At 52.7% G+C, this 22,220-nt stretch overlaps 5 protein-coding genes across 5 annotated transcripts; 2 read left to right on the forward strand and 3 right to left on the reverse strand.

Moving 5' to 3' along the window:
- Positions 1-4,007: 4,007 nt before the first annotated feature.
- PV08_04967 (uncharacterized protein) lies at positions 4,008-5,745 on the reverse strand (the record flags this gene model as incomplete). The annotated part of the gene is made up of 2 exons (XM_016379311.1): positions 4,008-5,179; positions 5,241-5,745. 2 exons carry the CDS (start codon positions 5,743-5,745, stop codon positions 4,008-4,010), a joined length of 1,677 nt encoding a protein of 558 aa, XP_016237988.1.
- A 7,886-nt stretch (positions 5,746-13,631) lies between these two features.
- PV08_04968 (uncharacterized protein) lies at positions 13,632-14,646 on the reverse strand (the record flags this gene model as incomplete). The annotated part of the gene is made up of 2 exons (XM_016379312.1): positions 13,632-14,074; positions 14,130-14,646. The coding sequence occupies 2 exons, from the start codon at positions 14,644-14,646 to the stop codon at positions 13,632-13,634; spliced, it is 960 nt and encodes a 319-aa protein (XP_016237989.1).
- Positions 14,647-15,348: 702 nt separating this feature from the next.
- On the reverse strand, positions 15,349-16,408 carry PV08_04969 (acyl-CoA thioesterase II; the record flags this gene model as incomplete). Its single annotated transcript, XM_016379313.1, has 3 exons — positions 15,349-15,752; positions 15,821-16,253; positions 16,349-16,408. 3 exons carry the CDS (start codon positions 16,406-16,408, stop codon positions 15,349-15,351), a joined length of 897 nt encoding a protein of 298 aa, XP_016237990.1.
- A 1,111-nt stretch (positions 16,409-17,519) lies between these two features.
- Positions 17,520-18,707, forward strand: PV08_04970 (uncharacterized protein; the record flags this gene model as incomplete). The annotated part of the gene is made up of 1 exon (XM_016379314.1): positions 17,520-18,707. The coding sequence occupies one exon, from the start codon at positions 17,520-17,522 to the stop codon at positions 18,705-18,707; it is 1,188 nt and encodes a 395-aa protein (XP_016237991.1).
- A 1,707-nt stretch (positions 18,708-20,414) lies between these two features.
- PV08_04971 (uncharacterized protein) lies at positions 20,415-21,986 on the forward strand (the record flags this gene model as incomplete). The annotated part of the gene is made up of 1 exon (XM_016379315.1): positions 20,415-21,986. The coding sequence occupies one exon, from the start codon at positions 20,415-20,417 to the stop codon at positions 21,984-21,986; it is 1,572 nt and encodes a 523-aa protein (XP_016237992.1).
- Between the last annotated feature and the right edge of the window lie 234 nt (positions 21,987-22,220).

A 22,220-nucleotide genomic window follows, 5' to 3' on the forward strand; every position in this document is an offset into this window, starting at 1 on the left:
GATTCTGTGAGGATCCCGCGATTCGTCAGAGTTATTATTATCGGAAAGGCCTGGGAAGACTCTGCTTCATCCGAGACAAGACATATGTTTTGTTTGTCTTGAGACGTGTTGTTCTGCATGCACGAGAAATTTTCCTTGCGAGGATGCATGCTTTGAGTCAAAAAGATGACTGGATTGTCGGTCGTATGGGTACAAAGACAATAGTTTTTGGGGGATCCATTCCTTAGCAAAAGAAGGACCTGTATGTTGAACGCATAGGTAGGTAGGGAGCACTCATGGACCAAGAAACTGGTACACTCACCCGGCACACTCAGCCGCCGCACTCACCGGCGCACTCACCGGCGTCCGAAGTTCATAAATACGAGTAACTAGTAGGTGGCTCAGCCAGGGCCCATCCCAAGGTCGGGGTTGATTTGTGTGTGTTTGCTGATTTTGGATACTTTGCGTGCAGGGATCTGAACGGGGAACAGTAAAATCCTGCAGAAGAGGTCTCTCTTAGGCCAATCCGGTCGATTTTGTAGATCATTGCGGTTGTAAATAAATTGGGACTCGAACAGCTCATGTTTTGGTGTGCTTCGGACCGACAAGAAGACTCACGAGTTGTGTGCCGTGTGAATGAGCACCGAGGTAAATAGGTAGGAGGTTAAATCTAGTTAAGTTAACTAGTGAAGCAGGCATCCCCCTTGTAGGCGTTGCGAATAGCTTGGGGGAACTATCGAGACACCTATGCAGGGACTCCAGGTCGTCGTCGTAGGTGAATAGTAGGAATACTGTATGTCGATCTCACCCGCATTGCCTCATTTCCGGGTCGTGTCGTTTCTGAGTCGATAGTACAGTAGACACCTCGTACTCGTCGAGAACTCACAGGTTTCGGGTTTATCAGAACGTACCCAGTTTATCGGTCTCGATTTGTCAACCGGCGACCACTTGGTATGGTTACTGGGGACGACGCGGCAGCAAGGGTACTCGTATGAGGGTCCGTGATGCTGCCTTAAGGCAAAGGTGTTTAGAGTGTACCTAGGTGATATTGCATGGGGCAACACAGCAATGATGCATTCGTTTCCGGGTGTTTATTCTCCTCCTCTGTGCGTCCGGGGATGGGGAGGGAAAGAAGTGAAGGCGCCATACATAGCTAGTTAGGCTGATAGTTTTTTCATTTACCTCGGGCACAATTAAGTAAAAAAGGGACCAGGCAAAGTGTTTGACGTGGTCTGAGAGGACACGGCAGAATTCTCTTCTACGAGCTTGCACAATGTACCGAGCATATTCAGCTTGTACCTGCCCACCTGGTGGTTACCTGATTCAGGGGTTGCTTAGGTATCTTGCCTTTTGGCACGGTACGTAGTATCTTACCTAAGGTAGGTATCTACTAGAAAGTACTGTACCTAACTAGTTACCTATAACCATGCTGCATAAGGTACCTAAGGGTAAGGGAACCCGTAGCGTGATGAGCCTCCAGGTGACTACTACTCGCCTACGAGGTACTTTGTACTAACTACTGTACCTGTAGGGTACTGTACCTAGGTGCTCTACTTCTGGGCCCCCTTCTAGAACAACCACCCCTCCTTCTCCCTCGCTCCCATTCTTTTTTCATCTTTCGTCCGTCGCTTCGCATGACTTGCTTCTTACTGTTTGGGCTTCCCTTGGGAGCTTGGTGGACCTTTCCAGTGTTTCAGATCCTGCCCGGCGGTGTACAATACGAGTACGGTTGTTTGTGTGTGGGTGTGTGTGTGGGTGTGGATTGGAGTTCCAGCGTGGTAGTGGTATCTTCTTCCCAAGCATGTTTCAGAATGGTTCCCTGCTTTTTCTTTCTTTTCGATTCCTTTTTTTTACTGGTCTTTTTCACGCGTCCAAGTCACCTCCGCCCCCCCAACACCTCACGCGCGCGTTTCCAGATCACCTAACTGCCGAGAGCATGGAGAACGGAGTCTAGAGTTCGGGGGATTTTTCTCTTTTGGTCCAAGTTTGCGTGGGCGTTTAGATCTCGCACAAATTCCTGTACAGTACCCGACTTCCGGAGTCGTCTGAGTTCTGTACTTGGGTAGTAAGCTTTTGTAACTTGCGGGTGCTTCGTAGTTGGTGGGCGTGTTCCAGATCTCAGGATCACACAGAGTTACGGAGTATTTCTTTTTTAGGGCTTTCCGGCACTTTCATGCAAGCACGAGTGCTAAGTGGCTACTGAGGTATGGAGTGTCGTACTGTAGGCACCTACTTACAGTACGAGTTAAAAGGTACTCGGCTCGGGTGGCAGTAGTGTCGTTTCACAATATGCGTGTCTCTCTTTTTTTTTCTCCCTGTGCCGCTGGCTGCACACACACGCGCGCGTAGGTACCCAAGGTATACAACGCTGAGAAAGGGGATCGACACACGGTCTCCAGCGGTTGTACTTCTCTCTTTTCCCTCCGACCTTTGGTTAACATTATTATTTGCATGCCTCAGGTACCTAAGGGTAAGGGGGGGGTAGCTCATCCACGCACAACAAACCCCTGCACCAAAAACTACGAGTACAGCGTGGGCAGACGCGTTGGATTACTTCTCTACCACCTGTGGTCTGCAGGTAAGGGACCCTAGTAGGTATGTAGGTGGCTTGGAGTAGGCCGTCGCCGTCGCATACGCATATGCAAATGCAAAATGCAAAATGCATGCACGCGCCCACGCACCCACGCATGCACAGTGCATGTACTCCGTAGGTTGGGTTGGTACCTTTACCTTATGCATGTTTGCATTTCCAGGTTTTCCTGGTCTCCATGTCCCTCGTATTGCCGCCTTTCCTTGTTTACCACCCTTTCCTACCGCGTCTCTGGGTACTCGAAAAGTCTTACTTTTCTTATGGAAACGCCCCCCCCCCCCTCGCTCCCCCCTGAACCACGCGGCGATGGATCAGAAAATCGATGTCATATGTAGCTATTTATTACACGGCCTGTACGAATGAGCGAGCCCGCAGGAAAAAAGGAAAAATTCTAAATCATCTTGTGGAAATTACTTTCTTCGTGTCGAATGCAATGAAAAGGAGATCCATCTTCGTGCACTCCGTTCTGTCTCTCGCCTCCCAAAGGGGAGAAAAGAACCTGAGGCGGGCCACCGTCGACCGAGAACTTAAGAAGGAGGAACAAAAACCATGTCGACGCCTATCTGTGCCGTTATCGAGACTTATCATGATCCGCATGGGTATCTATCGATAACGATAACCAGGCCCGAAGCTACGGAGTACATAGAACTTTCACATAGACTCCAGGTCTGTACTCCGTCCTTGTAGGGGTAGGCAGTATGGGCAAACAACCCCCCGAGCCTCCCGTAGCCCATGCCACCATCATCACCCACTGTACAATACAGGTTACTCTGGCAAAATACTAGCTTTCGAATAGAATAGCAACTTAGTTCTAGAATTCAATCTCTCTCTAATAGTACAAGTACAGGATGTGGGGGGTTTTTACAACACAAATCGTAGGTCAAGGATCCCTCGAATCCTCACCCTCACGCTGTGCACATAATACATCCCCCGTCAAGTTGCTGTTGACATCAATGACAATGGAAACAACGCTCGCTGAATCCTTTCTTCCCCTCTGTCTTCCACCATACCCAGAAAAGAAGGCCCAATCTGACATGAAATAAAAGGAGATGAGGCAAAAAAGGTAGGAAGAAAAAAAGTCATTTGTGCTCAGTCTCTCTCTCTCTCACACACACGCCTGCCCTGGCCCGCAATAAAATGGACTATAGAATACATAGTGGTTGAAGTCGAGCTTCAGAAAAACTCTCTAATGCACTTTTCCCCTCCCCAGGTTGATCCGCATACACAGTCCGTTCCGTCTTGCTTTGGTAGACTCCATGTGTTGTTCGTCTCGCTCGTGCACTTGTGTTATTTGCGCGAGAAGGACTTGTTCCCTGAAAATAGAAGGTTTGAATCATCATAAGGATCATTTCGTCGTCGTGTTGAGCTGGTGATTTTTTTGGTCTTCTGGGTTGTCATGATCTTTTGGCGTAGTATCGTCAAAACTCAATATTGGTATTTACAGGGATTCATCTCGCTTTCTCTTCTTGAGTGCACGCTTGCTGCCTTCAGACGACGACGAGTCAGATGCGTTGCTGCTGGAAGAAGATGCAAGGGCGGCGCGTTGAGCGGCCTCGAATAGGACATGGCCCATCTCTTCGTCGTATGGTTGGTGAGGTTGGAGCTCTCCGTTCTCGAGAACACCCATGACGATCGCTCCACTGCCGTGAGTACGGGCATGCTGAGCAAGATTATCTGAGCGAGAGAACTTCTTGCCACACTCGTTGCACTCGAATGGCTTGTCTTGAGTGTGGAGAGAGCGGTAGTGACGCTTGAGATGTTCCTGGCGGCGGAAGCGGCGAGAGCAGAGTGTGCAGACGAAAGTCTTGGAGGGGTCCTCGGTTAAGGACTGCTTGCGGCCTCGACGGTTCGCTGGGGCCTGTTGTGAAGAGCCGTCGGCGTTCACGGTGGCGCCGTTGTCGTCAACAGAGCTGTGCTGCTGAGAGGCTGACGAAGACTGACCCTCGGCCTGATGGTTCATTTGACCTTCGGCGTCGGTCATTTCTTGGTAGGTAAAGTCACTGTCGGTAGATCCGGTGCGCTTCATCTTGCGGTGAGTCTTCTTCTTGCTAGAGCAGCAGGAGCCCGAGTCCGAGAAGGTGGAGGTGGGAGGAGATGGGAGCCCGGCGTGGGCGTCCTCATCAAAGCTGCCAAAGCTGTGGACACTCAAGAAATCCTCCTCTTCGGTCAAGGACAGCTTTTGTCGCTTGTCGCCGTTGTAAGCAATCTCAGCCTCGGTGAAGTTTACGAATCCAAAGTCGTCTTCCGAGTCGAGCTCGGTGCAGAACGACGACTCAAAGGTAGGATTCTCAGAGAGGGTGAAGGGGTCGGCTGTGTCATGCTCGGGTGTCACTGGGAAAGCGCTGGCAAGGGCAAACTTGGGCTCCTCGTCTTCGGCCGACAGCGTAGGCAGAGGCGGGAAGCTCTGGACGGGGGCCGACAGCACAGGCTCAAACGACGAGGTCGACGTCAGTTCTCGCAGGTTGACAAATTCAGCGACGGGGTACGCAGCTGCAGGCGAAACCTGAGATTGGGGAGTTGCAGGGGTGAATGAAGGCGAAGTGCAGCCGCTGGAGAAGGAGTTGGTGGGCACGAGCTTGGCATCGCCGGGATGCGGGAAAACGTGAACTTCTATGATTAAGCGTGTCAGTTCGTGTTTCACAGGATATTAACGCACTCTCGCTTCACTTACGTCCGTTCTCCGACCACTCGTCCAAGTACTGCAGCGGATGGTACTCCTCCTTGGAGGCCTCAATGGGCAGGTTGAAGTAGCCAGGTCCGTGCACGGGCGTCTGGTGCACGCTGCTGGCCGGTGGGCTGCTCGCCGTGCTGGGGCACGCTGACAAGCACGGAGTTGGTGGTGAAGAGTGCCTGCTCTCCAGATACCTTCCGTGCTCCAGCTGGCCATGGCTCTCAAGCATCATCTTGGGCATGGGCATGGCCAGTGTCAGAGGCGGCGAGGGCCGCGCGTGGTGCATCATCTGCTGTGACATGATATGGGCATGCGTGAAATGAGGGTGAGGTGCTTGCCAATACTGGGCGGGCACAAATTGAGGATGAGGATATCCGGCCATGGGGCTGAAGACTGGTTGCTCGCCAGGCATGGGCGTGAACACAGCGTTATGTCGTGCGTCCGAGTCTGGCCGGTATTGGTAGAATTGAATCTGTTGCCCAGCCATTGGGTATGGGGCTTCCATGTCGAACGACTGAGGTGTTTCTGTTGGAGTTGTTTCTTTCTTTCCGCTATCTTCCCGCACAGAAGAGCAGGTGTCGATAGTGCTGTAGTACAAAGAGTCGGTACAGATGACAATGTCGGCCCAAGGAGTGGTGGACTCCAAGTCTCAGGGTTGCTCGTTGGAATTGGGTCGGAGTCTAGCTGTGCATGTAGGTTGCAGGATCGATATGCTGGTAACCGTCAAAGACACATACAAGAGAGTGATGCTGTTCTCGACGTTGGTAGGGAGAGGGATTATGTTATGATACAATGTTGGCACAGGCTTGGAAAGGAAGGACTGAATGCTTGTTCGTTCAATGGTACAGGTACAGGAGAGTGTTGTACAGGTTGAATGAACAAGATCCGGGAAGAGCCTGGTCACAACGAGAGATATAACAGAAGTAAAGAAAGTGTAGATCGCGGGGAAAAAAGAGCGACTGTCTCGATATGAGGAACGAAAGGAAGAGGATAAGAGCTGGGTGCAAGGACGAGCCATAAAGAGAGATCGCTTGATGCCCTGAGGGTCTTGTCAACCACTGACTTGGGCCACCGCTTGATGGGGCATGGTAGCTGCTGTGCAGGAACGGACGATGCGTTCGGGACCGTCGTCGCGACCCATGCAAAGGTGACCTGAAGGATGGTGGAGCTTTGCGCGGTCTCACCACCACCCCAGTCCGTCTCAAAGACTATCACCCACCTAGTCACCCGCTAAATATGATCCACTCTCGTCCAGCCGCTCCTCTTAGAGCAGCGAGCCTGTCCGGGTACTCGCGCCCCAGCGCCGTGTGTGCCTGGCACTTTCTGGGCTGTGCCGGGCTGGGTGACGCTGCAGAGGCCTGTCACAGTGCCTCTGATGTGCATGGGAAATTGCGCTGCGATGCTCGCCCACCACCCTTTCACCCGTCATGGCCACCCGTGATGCAGCATCCAGTGCTCACCTGGCATTGGGGCGAAGGCATCATGACGGACGTCCGTCGATGGGCGGCCCAAGAATCCTATACAGGTGAGCAAGGTGACCTGATCGGCGACCTTGACGCCACCATTGGCCTGTCCGGGCCAGACATATCACAATAGAGCGCTTCAAGTGCAATGGATGACTGGTTGAAATGGTATAGATATGGTACAGATACAGTACAGAAGGTGCCAGTCATGGCCTGGAAACGCTGCCATCAGCTTGCCAGTCTCGTCTGTGGTTGACCAGAGTCTGCCAGTCCGTACAGGCAAAAGTAGTTCGGATCCTCCGCAACCAACCGTACGAGTAGAATGCGGCAAAGATGGTTGTGACTTGTATCCCATCACTTCTCTGAACGACGTGTATCGCCCACTTTGGCCATCCGATTGAGAACGGTCAACTACACCACCTAAGGCGTTTGATAGGTTATGTCGTTCACAAAAGACATCGCAAGCCTACTCGAATCAGTGAGCCGAGACGTACTTGGCGTGTAGAGGCCTCGAAAAAAGGCGAGTGATAATGTTGCTCCATCCGCGCGCGCTCCGTGACTGGGCGAGGCGCTGGGATCTCGACGCCAATCAGGGACGTGACGTCTGAGCGCAGCAGGTGATAAGCTGCTCCTTCAGGGAGCAGAGCGAATCGCTGCCAGACCTGCTATTCTTGGAGCAGGACACACTGTATCCTCGCCCTCTGTCAGCTGGTCTGATTTCCACCATGGAGGCACCGTGGTGCTTTTGTGAACGCTGAGTCCGAATATTGGTTGGAGTTGAGATGGACGGCGAGCACGAGAAGCCCTACTGACTTCCTAGGACTACGGGACCAGCGACAGCCCGGAAGGATTCGTGCCTAGATAGTTGCTGGCATCCAACCATAAAGGGCAATGTCATTGCGTAGCAGACTGACAGTGACGGCACCATAGGATGCCATCACCTGAAGGCTGGAGAGTCTGCCTTCCGCAGCCGATACTTGGACGGGACATGCATGGTAAAAGGAAACTCGGCTTCGGAAAACTGTGGCAAAGAGCATCGGCTCCAGGCGGCGAAAAGAGTTGGAGCAGCGGCCGAAGGTTTGAAGGACGTGAAAGGTCGTGCAGACGTGCGTATGTGTCTCAGAGCCACTGCCACTGCTGTCCTCACCTATGCAGGTACGACAGACAGCTCGCTCCGTAGTGATCCCCAGTGGCGACTCGGACGTGAGGCTGGTCCGCGTCAAAAACTGAGCTTGGAGCTGCCTGAAGCCTCTCTCTCCACGACCGCGTCGCTGGCAGGCTCTCTGACGCGACTTCAAGCACCAAACCCAAGAAAAATGTTTGCTTTGAGACTCTGGACTTTCTGTCAACGGAATCCTGCCTTTCTGCACATGTATGTTGAGTCCGGTTGTGGACCGTTTACGAGTCAAGAGACTACAAACTGCTGCTACGACCGCGGGAGACCGAGGAATGCACATGCACCTACACCTACACCTGCATATCCAGGTACCAAACACTCGACTCCAACCGTGTTATCAACGGTCATTCGCTTCGAGTGCGTTGGCTACTTCGTATTGGGACGCGTGAGTCGTGATACGAGACCAAAGTCTCATCGGGGCAGAGATCTTAGCTGCCATGAAAGTTGGTTTGATCTGGATATGCATGGCAAGTTGGCCGTGTGTTTCATATTATGCCACCAGGGTCCAAATCCCTACTTTAGGCTTCTTGTAGGATCGATCGATGCGTCTTGAAAGTCTCAACCTGTAAGAGCGGGTCAAAGGTGTAGCCAGATCAGCATCAACCTCTCGCTTAACTTGGTCTTTGTTGCTTCGAACTCAGGATGGAGTACCGTATGTAGCCTGTACGTAGTATGCATCTCTCGTTCTCTGACTATGGTAGCGTCTCTTGTGTCATCGATCCGCCAGACTCTTGGAAGGCCGACGAGGTGTGGGATCTCAAGGGTTCACCCGCCCGAGACAGAGCGCGCGCTGGAACTCGCGAGTGCTTAGAACAGCACGGACTGGAGGGCGGGAAAATCCTTGGGCTCTAAAGAGAGCGGTGGGGTCAGACTCCCGGGCACGTATCGATAGGCATTGCGCTGGTCAAGCAAGGACCTTGGCCGTCGACCTTTTCGCACTGTGGCACTGGTGCTGCTCGTATTGTATGCTTAAGGGGCAGCACGAGGAGTCTCTCACAAGAACAGTGCGCGACATCGCCATTGGCCATCATTGGGACCTTCTTCGAGGCGAGCACTGAGCCGTGCCAGTGTGCAGCTAGTGCTCACCAATTCCGAATCACACGGTTCCCGATTGTTCGCTTGGGCGATGTGGTATCAGACTGTCAGTGTGGGCTATGCGTTCAAGAGGTGTTCCCGCTTTTCACAGGGTGATGCTGGCGATTGCGTGTGAGGGTGTTGGCTAATTACTCTGTCACTGTGCTCAATCGGTGGCCGTCGCCGAGGAGGGTTTTTTCCACTGGGTGTTCTCGAAAAAGCAGCACCGTCGTTGACTCGAAGAAGATGGTGGTGTGAGATAGTCATGGATATTTTCGACTGGCGAGATGACACCATGCGAGCCGGCCTTGCTAGGGCCTCTCAAGCAGATCCCACCTTTGTGCACAAGATACTCCGTAGGTCTTGCACCGGAGCATCGCGCATTATTGCACTTGAGAGCACTACACTGAGAGTATCCCGCCATCCGCGTCCCGTCGACCCACTTGAATCCCCTCGAGGTCTGTGCAGCGCGCCAGGTGGCCCCCTGCTTCGACCCGACGGCCCCAGCTCCCTAGCACAGTAGCTCGAGGCACCGTCCGTTTTCGCCGCGGATCCCATGGTTAGTGTCCCGCCATTGCAAGTCGCACTTGGGCGAAATGAGAGTAGGGCGTTTCCAGAAGGCCGTTGCTGATTCGATTTCAGAGAGAATCCTTGGTGTTGGGTCTTCCAGCGCGTGGCAATACTAGGATCCTCTCCCATCTCCTCCCCCGAAAGCTGGTGGAAAGGCCGGCCGAAGCACCTAGACAGACGCACAGTAGTATCGAGTGCCCCCCCGCCAGCCTCCGGCCCTGGACCCTAATGCAGGAACAAGCGTCCCATTCGACTATTTCCTACCCAACCTTGTCGCTCAATTGCATTCCACGATCGACCGCTGGTGCAGCTCGATCCAATCAGACTCGCCAGGCGACGCAGGTACCAAAGCTCTTTTCCTCTCTGTGGCCCATCAGCATCGATCATTTTTCCTTCTTGGTCGCCGAAACTGCAGCTTGTGTTTCATGTTCGAGGCGACGGGGATCGCCATGTGCTTGTGACGAAACAGGTTTTCCCACCGAACCAGACAGTTTCAGCTCGGCCACAGTTTCTGGATGCAACCTTTCCTGCCTCGACGATGCTCTTGCAAGTTGCTGGGTTTGTATGGGTACTCGTAATTACCCTGTAGGTGCTACCACCTTCTAATCATGGCTCCAACTTCGATTAGGGAAAAAAACTACCCTAGCTCAAGCGACGGTGGCTTAGACAACCCTAGACCTCCGTACAAACGAGCTAGAATTTCGATTAGAAGATAGAAGACGAACGGCCACCCCCGACTATACCAGGTCCAGGGTCAAACTGCTCTCTCTTCGTGGCGTGGGATTTCGCTATGAAACCTGTATGGCAGAACCAGATGGAAACCTCATGGGGGAGGACAGAGTAGCGCTTCCGGGGAAATTGGTATCCACCTGGTCTATCTTCTTATCGCCTACTGGCTTGTGTGCAAAGGTGTGACTGTGACTTTCTGCGTTGAGTTGAGGGACTCATGGACCGGACCACGGTGGAAGAGTAGCCCCAGTTAGACCGACTTCGTGTCCTCGAATATCACCTATTCCTAGATTCGGTCTCCGCTCCTCAAAAGACATGGTTCCCCATTGCGGTGGCTGCGCCAGGCCTGCACCCGGATTGCCGCTCCTTATCGCCTCGAAGTCTCTTGCAGTCGGGATGTTCTTCCTGTGCTCTACTGCCTTTGCACTAGATGATGCAACTTCTTAGCCTGGTCGAGGAGTCCGCACAGAGCACACTGGTGGCGACCCTGATTACCGCGTCCATAGACGAGAAGCATTACTGCATGAAGGGCTCTGCATGAGTTAGCTTTGTCCATGCTTTTTCGTGCCCGACACGGTCGTCCGTCTTAGCGATCGCTCCAGAAAAAATAAAGTGAGATGGATCTGCTCTAGCCTGATGAGAACTTAGAAAGTGTAAACTCTGTCTTTCCCGAATGACGATCGTTTACGTACGCCTGCGTTTAACCGCAAAGGGAATGTCTTTTCGTTCGTCTGAGAGTACGTCTACTCGAGGAGCTCAAGGAGAAGGAATCATTATCTCGCCACATTGTGGGATGATCCAAGATCCATCAAGGTCCGTCAAGGTCCATGGGTACATTCCGGCTGTGCTGGTTGGGTGGTTGGCTGATATCGCTCGACGACTCTATTGTACTACCAGATTGTTGGTGCTAAATAGTTCCACCACCCGGCGAACAAGCGGGACAACATATCGAGCATAGTGTTGACTCGAGATTGACGATCAATCTCAAGGTTTTGGGATTTGCCGGCCGAACACTTTCCTCGATTGTCAATACTACCGCGGCGTAAATGGAGGAGACGCCATGCGACGAGAGCATAGACTATGCCGTCGTCGGCTGCATCGAGAGATTTGAAGGCGTCCGTACTCACCTCAAACTTGTGCAAGCGGCCCGCAGGCCTCGCGGCTTTGATGATGAGCTATGTCAAAACCATTGAGGCCAACCACGAGCAACTTTCTCCTCAATGAGCGCCAATCAAGAAAAGGCGCAATCTTCTCAAGGTTCCAGCATGCTCATTGAACTTTTCACTTTGTTGGAATCTCTTGAGTCTTTCTCTGGGCAACGGAATGTCGTCGAAAATGCTCCGTTGGCATGTTCATGCCGTCTCCCCGGAAACCTTCGCGATGCGCGACGCAGCGACTCAGTGAGGACACCTTCCCCACCAGCACTCTTGAGCAGTAGTAGCGAAGTCGTCCCTGAATGTTATTTTGATATATTTCAATCGCAGAATTTCTGTCAACAACGGGTCGCACACAATGGCAGCATCAAGCAAGGACCCTGTCTGGATGGCGGTTGTGACTCTCAGGATCAGCTGTCGGGGACAGGGCACTGCCAACAGTTCCATCCTGCCCAGGGGGAGTGTTGCCATTGGGTTTCGGCGCACAGTGTTACCGCCTCGAATACCCGGTTCCGTCTTGGTTCTATTCACACAACCCCTTGTATGAGGCTTCATACAAGGTGGTCGTGGATGGGTTCTTTGTCCGTCGAAAGAGTAGAGGGTTTCATCTTTTGGTGGGTGTGTTTATGTATACATTTGCCTTCTCTAGTGAGTTAGTAGTCCCATATAGTGATGTAAGTCATAGTCGGTACCAAGACACATGTCAGCACAGCATCAAAAATAAGCGCGAGTCAAGGAACTTCCTTCGGATCCTAGTCGGGTGTTCGATTCTATGTGCTTTTGTCTCACCGGAGATTGTTTTTCTTCGCGTCCAGAACCGACCAGCATGGCACGGGGATGTGATTGTGATAGGGAAGGCGGGATATTGACAGTAACGACAGCAACAGCCAAAAATGAGAATGTTCACCTTGCTACTTGAAGAGAGCTGTCCCTGACTGGAGAAAGAAGCACTCGGATGCTGTGCTTTTTATAGTTCAATCTGCATTTTTGAGTCAACATACCTACCTACTGCACTCCACAAAGGTAGCCAGCCAGCTAGCTGTCTGCGCAGCTGCATCAAGGATCATCGTGTCGGATAGGTTGGTTTCTCCAGTAATCGTCGTACAGACATCCAAGCCATGATCCGAGCAGGACCGAAGTTACAGAGCCCTCCTCTTCCAGATCCCTCCTTTTCCTTTTCCTCCTCCCCCTCGTGAACCATGCCAATACCATTCAGGAACCAGACTCAAACTACCAGTACAGCGGTGGCTGCAGAGTATGAGCGGGTCCGAGGAGACTCGTTCAGGGTATGCGAAGTATCCGCACCCTTATCCGTACCAACATCATGAATCACAACGATCAAATTGAGGCTTCAGAATTTCGTCAAGATTTGAGATCATGGCCGAGCTTTGTATTTCCCACCACTTGAGAATAGAAGAATTCCCAGTGGACAGGAACCCGGCAATCATTCTCTTCCTATCGTTTGTTGTAAATCTTCATCACGAGCCCATCATTATAATTTGATGTTGAGATATGTTTTCTCTCAAGTCAGCTTGTCGTTGCAATTTTTCGATATTCGCCAAGCACCATCAAAACTACGCCACAACGGGAATAGTGCGATTTTCCTGGTTTGGCGCGCGCCCGACAATTTTTATATCTGCGGCCGACAATTTCTCAACTTCTCTTCCTTTTTTCCTTTCTTCGTGCGGCGCTGCCACCATAATCTATTACCCCAGTGTTGCTTGGCCGACTCTACAAACCTCCATGGCGAGTCCAAGTGTCAGTGGCAGCACAGATTAAAACAAATTGCTACCGATCTCCTTGACGAGAAGAACCAGTTTACCGAGGCTGGAATTCGGGCTCGTCTTGTGCCTCTGCGCTCGTAAATGCGTGGGGTCGGACAGATTTTCTTTCCTGTTTCATGATTGTAGGGGAGAACGATAGGATGCTACGAAAGACCAAGTCACTGGTGATGGAGACTGACTCCTCGAGAGAGGTCCAGGACGCAATCAGCCAGCTTGCGCATGTTCTGAAGTCTGTCTTGAGAATCAGGAATTTTTGCTAGCAGTCTTCCTACAGATGCTAGGATACCGTGATGCTATGATTGCGTTGCTCGTCTCTAGTTCTTTTTTTTAACCCGAAACTCTCTCAAGTCTAGTCTGTTGTGATTGTCTTGAAAGCCTTGCTTTTTTTGAATGCGATCGTTCCTCATGTCTCGTGAACCTTTTTGGTCCTTGGTTATTTTTCAATCATCAGACGCGACCTTTTCAATTTTGCCATCCCGCTTCTCTCCAGTCTCTCCTACGATTCTGATTCGGTCTAGTCTGACCTTCTCGTTGTCGCCTTCGCTTTCTACTATGAATATCACCACGCTGGACACGTTTTGGAACTTGACAATGCGCAGATCAATTTTGGCCGTGCCAGTTGTGGGATTCCAGTCTTTTTCTGTCAAGGTCACTTCTTGCGTGGGGGGTGCGCCGTCTGCTTCGTCGAAACCAAGGATGTGAGGCTTGTTGGTGTAGAATTTGATAAGCTTGGGTCGACTCGGAGACTCGTCGTCGTCGGTGTTGTCTGGAAGGGACGTGAGATGTACGGAGTGGATCTTCAAGGTAGATTGGAATGGAATGTAGAGCATCAACTGTTCGTCCGTGTCGCTTTGCACAAAGTCTGCCTTGGCTTCAGGTGTGGCTGGAATTGTCAGCGCGGTGTACTAGCGTAGCTAGAGATCAAAGACAGGTCTTACCCGACGGCTTGTCCTTGCTGATCAGTTTCCTCGCGTTGCCATGGGACGAGTCCCAGTTCAGCAACTCTAAGCCCAGAAAGTCGACCTGGTCGGTGACGTCGACGTATCCTCGCGGCAGTTCTGCGCCATACCACGGGCTGTCCGATGCAGAATGGCCGGCTTCCGTCGTCTCCATTGTCCTGAATTCGTCCGTAACGTCCTTCAGGAATTCTTCGAGTTCCTCAGCTCTTGGGTCTACAAGTGTTCCGACTCGGCGAGCGTTTTTGAATATCATGTAGGTTGGCGTGGTTGTCACGCCATACGAGTTGGCAATGTCGCTTTGATGATCGACTTGGATTCTCGCGAATGTGATCTTCTTTGGTTGTGAATGGCGCCTGGCTATTCTCTCATACGTTGGGGCAATTCTTTCAGATATGGAATTCTTGTCGAAGAATTCGGCGACGACGACAGGGGAAGAGGACAGCGCGGTGGAAAATTGCCTTGTGGACACCATGTAAATGATTCTATCGTCGGCCATGATGGCTGGTTGTGTTTCGTGGAGGGGCGCGAGTGGGGAGGAGAGTACGGAGGAACAAGCAGCGTCTGGCGAAGACGGGGTGGAATGCTACCGAAGAATGATGACAGCACAGGTGGCTGCCCAGGTGGGCAAGGTCTGATATCAGGCAAGTCCCCAATACAAAGCTTCTATTGACGACGAAGATGCGGTTTGGACAATCGCAAAGGATGTACAGATTAGCCATCGTCTGCGGTGGAAGCAGATGGCCATTGGCGCAGGAACATTATTCCACCAATGCTCCCGCCTCTGTACTCCTCCGTAACTGAATATACACCACCACTGTACCAAGAGTATCCTCGCTCTTGGACTCTCATTAATAGATGCGACTCGTGCAATCAAAAGCAATAGACGGGAATGCATGGTATGTTCTGGCCTCAAAAGAAGTATCGGCAACCCATCAACACATTAGTGAAGGTTCGTTCGGCAACTATGGAGTCATTCACTCTACGAACTGCCACGAGAAATATTCCACACTGCGCTGCAGCATGCCGCCGCAACCTCTTCTAATGGCCTCGCTTTATGTATACGGGATGACTCCTTGGATAATGCTCAGCTCATAGTTTGGCATTGTCTTTGAAGACATAAAAGGCCTAAACGAGGAAATGTCAGTTACGACATCCGAAACTGGATACCTACTGCGGCGGCGAAAGCTAGGAATCTTAATCAACGGAGTATGGGGCTGACCTCTTGCACACAAGTAGCAATCAGAAGACCCTTGTGGCTGAATATTCTGGAATGAATCACTGCTCTGCCGTCCCTTGCCCACGGCGTCGTCGTCTCGACATATACCAGTTCATCGGCACGAAAGCCTTCGTGAACGTGGAAGTGGATCGTGTGGTTCAGACTCGTTGAGATTTTCATCATCGTCGGCTGTCTCGTCCTGGTGTGGTCATTGAGAGGAAACAGTCCCAGCGAGATATCGTGTATGCGCAAAGGACAGTCCATGACGTGGTAGTCGGACAGGTATATTATGCCCAGCATATGCAGCGGTGAGCCTGCCGGCGCTTTCATCGGCGGGTCGACCTTTGCAACCACTGGAGCGATCGTCGCGGTCGGGTCGCTGGCTTCTAGACATACCCGTCCTTCTGAGCACCCGGCAAAGTCAGATAATGGGGGCTTAAACGGACTTACATACCTTGAGGCAAATGCGGCAGTCTCTGGAACTTCATGAAAGGACCTATGGGCGAGTGGTCGTCCTCGAAGTCGTCGAGCGTGATATCGGTGACTCGATCGACGGTCTTCATCGACTCGGCGTGTGTCATCGCACGACCCGTCCACGAGGCGCCGCTCACAAAGCTGGCAGTGATGGTCACGCAGATCTTCCCGTCCTGCTCAATGTGTATGAGACGTGCCACGAACCTCCGTCCTTGACTGAGACGCTGTACTTTGTAGACGAGCGGCTGGTCTGCTTTGGGAGCGAGCATGAAGTTGACCTGCAACGAGTCTATCCTGAACCCCTCGGCCACAGTCTTGTATGCGGCAGCGGCGGCTTCGGCCATCATCAACGGTCCTGGCACCGTTTGGGTGATGTGGAACAGCCATGGCGGGTGAACATTGGTGTAGGTGTCCTAGGTTTCGTTTTCAGATTTGATGTTAGAATTCCTCCCAGGACAATCAATACTCGCATCGTGCTCGGTATCTTTCAGATACATGGGATGCTTACAGGTCCAATTTGTCTGAGATCGATATGACTTTCAAAGTCCAGACTCTCGACCCCAGCCATTTTCAGCCGCAAAAACTCTCGATAAACGAGTGGTGATATAAGAAACGTCCACAGCAAACCTGAAGCCTCTGGTCCGCCAAATGAACTAAGGCATCTATGATACGGTCATCCACGATCTCGGGAGGAGGTGAGGCAGGGATCTAGAGATATTGGGGATGTTTGAGCCGAGGCTTGAAACCAATCCTACACGCTCTGTCGGCTATTTCGTTTAATCTGACTGATGGAGGAAGCTTTGTGCTGTCTGGGCGGCAGCATGTCCTCGTTCTACTATAGGACATAACGTTATGTGACTGTGCTTTCTTTCAGATGTTTACATTATAGTAAAGTAGCCAAGCAACGATGAGTAGGACGGGGTGAGGTTGAGGTGTCGCTAAAGGAAATAATGATCTGGGGGTTCGTGGCATTTGGCAGTGTGGAGGCCCGTCCAGTCCCAGGGCCGATTAAACAAATATTTTTGTCCTCATTTATATCCTCACCACACGTACATGACTCGAGATTTTCTTTCTCGACAACACCAACGGAGCCTTGTAGATTGACGGCCGGATGCTGCACCTCAAACGCCATATGGTACTGCATATAAGTCCGAACCCAAGTCCCGACTGACTAACAATCCAGGCGGCACCGATACCGGCAGGCGGGAACAGGTGAGGCCCCTTTCCTTCACAGTCCAAAGTCACGCCATGGATATAGATGCACGTACTCCAGATGTTATGAACAACGAGGACGCATATTGTGAAAAGTACAAAGTTGCTTTTTCGAAAATGCTTAGCAAGCGAGCTTCGATCAGGTTATCTTCACGTCCATGGTATTGGCTGCTGGCCGATTTGATATGATAAGGCGTCATCGTTTGACCATATGTCGCCATATTGGCTGGATCTCACGAGGGACCAGACCAAGGGTGTGTAAGTACCCTTGCACGTCTCCCACTTCTCTCTGAACCCTTCAACGCACTCTGATCATCCCCCTCCTCGAGTCGGATAGCCAACAGAGTCAGCCCAAGTCACGGGGAGAAACAAAAAAGGACCAAAGAGAACCGAAAGTTCCGCCGCCGGCCCCCCCCCTCCCTCAGAAACCCAGAAACCCAGAAACCCAGAAAGACCGTCGTTTCAAGATGCCGGTCGAATTCATCAGCGCGACGTTCCTCAACGCGTCCACGGAGCTGAAGCCGATCCCAGGCGCGAGCATCGACCCAGACTACCTGGAGCGGTACGCGCGCAACCTGGACGACTATGCGTTCAACTACACGCTTGTGCCGTACGACTCGTCGTACTTTGACCCGTGGACGGTCGGGGCGACGATAGCCTCGCACACGCGCAACCTCAAGATCATCATCGCGGTGCGGCCCAACACGCTGTACCCGACGGTGGCGGCCAAGGCGCTCGCGACGCTCGACCAGCTCAGCCGCGGGCGGGCGGTGGTGCACTTCATCGCGGGCGGCAGCGACGTCGAACAGGCGCGCGAGGGCGACTTCCTGACCAAGGAGCAGCGCTACTCCCGGCTGGAGGAGTACATCCGCATCCTGAAGCGGGCGTGGTCGTCGCCGGAGCCGTTCGACTGGGAGGGCGAGCACTACCGGTTCAAGGGGTTCCGCAACCTCGTGCGGCCCGTCAACGGCCACAGCATCCCCGTGTCGGTCGGCGGTTCGTCCGAGGACGCCTACCGCGTCGGCGGCTCCCTGGCCGACATCTTCGGCCTGTGGGGCGAACCGCTCAAGGAGACCAAGGAGCAGATCGACAAGATCTACGCCGCCGCCGACAAGGCCGGCCGCGCCCCCACGGACCGGCCGCGCATCTGGGTCACATTCCGGCCCATCGTCGCCCCGACCGACGACCTGGCCTGGGAGAAGGCGCACCGGACGCTCGCGGCCCTCGAGGCCAACGCCGCCCAGAAACAGAGCATCTTCGGCGGCGTCAAGGCCGGCAAGGCCGGCGACGCCGACGTCCCGCCCCCGCAGAACGTCGGGTCGCAGAGGCTCCTGGACATCGCGAAGCGGGGCGAGGTCCAGGACCGCGCCCTGTGGTACCCGACCGTCACCGCCACGAACGCCCGCGGCGCCTCGACCGCCCTGGTCGGCTCGTACCAGACCGTCGTCGACTCGATCCTCGACTACGTCAAACTGGGCTGCGAGCTCATCTCGATCCGCGGCTACGACAACCTGAACGACGCCATCGACTACGGCCGGTACATCCTGCCCAAGGTGCGCGAGAACTTGCCGGCGGAGTCGTCGTCGGCAGACACGAAGCCCGCTGCCGAGAATGGCACGAATGGAACCAACGGCACTACCTTGGCCTCGCGATGAGATATGTATACAGACAGCCCTACGTACCTAGGTACTTGCGGTACACAGCCGGGACAGCAAAAGATGACGGGGATTTTCCCCTGGCCAAAAAAAAAAAAAAAAAAACAAAGGAAAACGAAGGCACGAAAGCACGAACGACGCACGAAAGATCGAAAGAAAGAACGAACGAAGTCATTCGAGCCCTATCATATACATCCATACTGAAAACGTACGTTCAATTCATCAAGCGATCAATGACTGAGAGTGGTCCTAGAAAAATGAATGTTCAACCGGGTCATAACATACCTACCTATGGACATCATCATGTGTGTATATTTCATTGATATAGTTGGTCCGGCAGGACGTCCAACGCTCCTCGGTCAAGAAAGGCAGTAGAGTGTACAACCCACGGCACAAAACTACAGTATCAACGTTACCCATTACCTAGGTAGGTAGGTTCCGTGTGAAGGATACTCGTTCCTGTGACCGTCTCGTGGACCTGATCTTTGGTATCTTCCATTCCCGGTAGAGACTCTCTCTTATCGGCGATATAATCATCATCTTCATCGTTGCATTTCTTCTCCAGACCCTCCCCTCCGGCACGCGATGTTATTTCTTCTCCAGAGGTCTAGAACATACTGATCCGGTTAATTATTCCTTTTATTCCCGCGTACTTTTTGACTGCGACACCGGCTCGCGGATGGGTAGGGAGATACGCACCGGACGGATAACTAACTCCAGGTAGAGTAGGTAGCATACCTTGCAATTCTTTTGTCATCAAAACCAAAACCAAACCAAACCAAACCTCTTTCAGTAGGTACGGTATTCCAGATACACCGATCACCATTCACCCTATAAGTAGCATTCGTAAGCATGCGACCTATCCCGCCGTCACGGCACGTCTCGCTCATGTACCCCAGGTAGATAAGATACCTTCCTTTCAAAGTTCAAACCTCTACGAGGTACAATACCTACCCATACCCTGGGTATATTACCTTGGTATTTAGTAAGGTAGGTCCAGATGCTGGTATGCCCAACGTAACGGCAAGAACAGAGGATCAGCAAAGAAAATTGCCGTCCAGTATGCGCCATCAGCACGTGGAATGTCGCCATCGACAAAAGACCCAACCCAACCCAACCCAACCCAACAAAGCTTACGAAGGCTTCAACATTAGCTGCCACGCTTATCACATCTCGTTCGCTGGAGATAACGATATGAAAATCGTGGTGTCTCCCGTGACACCCTGTATAACAGTGCGCAAGTGGTGCATAAAACCGGGCAAGATGGAGGCTGGTATGCGGAGTCGGCTCAGAAAGACCAAGCGTCGTCTTATGTACACTGATTAGTGGTGCTATAGTCTCAATTGGCCGTGGGGATCCAGGTATCGACGCGTTCGTGGTGCCGGCGGTCGTGGTGATGATGGAACGAATGTCCACTATGTCGCCATATTTGCATTGTCCAAAAGTCGCACTTCACATCGGCAGACGGACATGGGACTGAACCGGATCCTGAATCTGGAGCATTTGCCTGGAACTTTGTGGGCTGTATTTATACAAATGCACCGCAGGTTCAATGGTAGGTATCCTTTTGAACTTCGCTATCGACTATCAATAGTTGCAACAGGTGTGAAAGCGATTTATCGATCACCTCAGTAGTTCCCCTCCCCAGCAGAATATCATTCCGACACGAGACGTACCTAGTGAGTCATCGATCGATCTGCCAAAAACATGTCAAAAGCAACAGCCGACCTGGGGCCGGGGCCGGTGCCGGGGCTGGAATCGAAAGGCAGTTTGGAGACCACAGTCGTCGCCGACAAAGACAGCAACACGGACTCAGTCCCTTCGCAGGATGAGCGGCTTGTTGACGTTCCCAAAAGCAAAGCACGCCGCGTGCTGCGGACCATCCAACGGTACACCTGGGATGATCCCGACCGGCCCAAGCACGAGAAATGGTTCATTTTCAAACTCGACGTCTTCCTGCTGAGTATTGCCTGCCTTGGGTACTTCAGCAAAAACCTGGACCAATCCAACATCAACAACGCATACGTCTCGGGTATGAAAGAGTCACTGCACATGGAAGGCAACGAGCTCACCTACGCCGGCAACGTCTTCACCGCGGGATACGTGGTGAGCCAACTCCCGGCGGTGATTCTGGCGTCAAAGGTGCGCCCGTCCTACTTCATCCCGGTCATGGAGATCCTGTGGTCCGTCTTCACCTTTTGCTCGTCCGCGGTCAAGACACCGTCGCAGCTGTACGCCATGCGCTTCCTCATCGCCTTGTGCGAGGGCACATACTTTCCCACCATGGTGTACATCATCGGCTCGTGGTACACGAAGCGCGAGCGCGGTAAGCGCATGACCATCTTCTACTCCACCGCGAGCCTCGCGGGCATGTTCAGCGGGTACCTCCAGGCAGGGGCGTACAAAGGCCTCGACGGCCGCCTGGGTCACCAAGGGTGGCAGTGGCTGTACATCATTTGCGGCATCATCAGCCTGCCCATCGGCGTGATGGCCTTCTTCTTCATCCCGGACTTCCCCGAGACCACGAGGGCCTTTTACATCACCAAGGACGAGGCCGCGTGGGCGCGCGAGAGACTGGTCGCCGACGGCATGAAGCCGCTCGGTGCAGCCGCGTGGAACCGCACAAAGATCTTCAAGATCATGGCCCAGTGGCAGTTCTGGGTGCTGCCGGTCGGCTACTTTCTTGTGCAGGCGAGTTTTCCCATCTACCAACCCGTCTACGCACTGTGGCTGAAGGCGACACACCACACCATCTACCAGATCAACGTGTGGCCGACGGGTCAGTATGCCGTGGCGGTCGTGGTGCAGATCGCCGCCGGCATCATCACAGATTCTCCCCTCTTGCGTGGTAAACGGTGGCAGGCCATCATCGCGATGCAGACGCCTACCGTGTTTGCATGCATCGTGCTCGCCGTGTGGGATGTGTCTGAGGGTTTGAGGTTTGCGGCGTACTACTTGAGTTATTCAGCCGCCGGGGTGCCTGGCATATATTACGCTTGGTACTCGGATCTGATCCCGCACGACCACGAAATGCGAGGTTTTTTGATCGCCTGCTCGAATATGTTTAGTTATATTCAATCGATCTGGTGGACCGACACCGTCTGGAGGACAACACTCGGTCCACGGTTCCATGCGGCTTTCATTGGTGCAGCTTCTATTGGCGTTGCGCTTATGGTGCTGTCGATCTTGCTGAGAATTCTGGAGAAACGCGATGGAAAAATTCGTGAGAAGCGTGCCTTGGCTGAAGTCGGCGTTGTCGAAGGACAAATAAGTGCATGAATAGATTTAAACAGGCGGGTTCCGAATGAAGAGAGGGAATGGCATCGATGACCTAAGTACTCGACCGTAGCAGACGGGCCAAGTGCGGAGGGAACTACGATGGAGTATAGTGCACAACTAAACACAACCCGTCTTTGTATAAGGCATTAATCGGTGTGTGCAGAATGAACAAAGCAAGTATAGTAGAAGTCGTTATTAGGTAGGTAGTCTCTCTGTGTGGTATTCAGGCTATTT

The sequence above is a fragment of the Exophiala spinifera genome, assembly GCF_000836115.1.
Source record: "Exophiala spinifera strain CBS 89968 unplaced genomic scaffold supercont1.3, whole genome shotgun sequence".
Classification (NCBI taxonomy): Eukaryota; Fungi; Ascomycota; class Eurotiomycetes; order Chaetothyriales; family Herpotrichiellaceae; genus Exophiala; species Exophiala spinifera.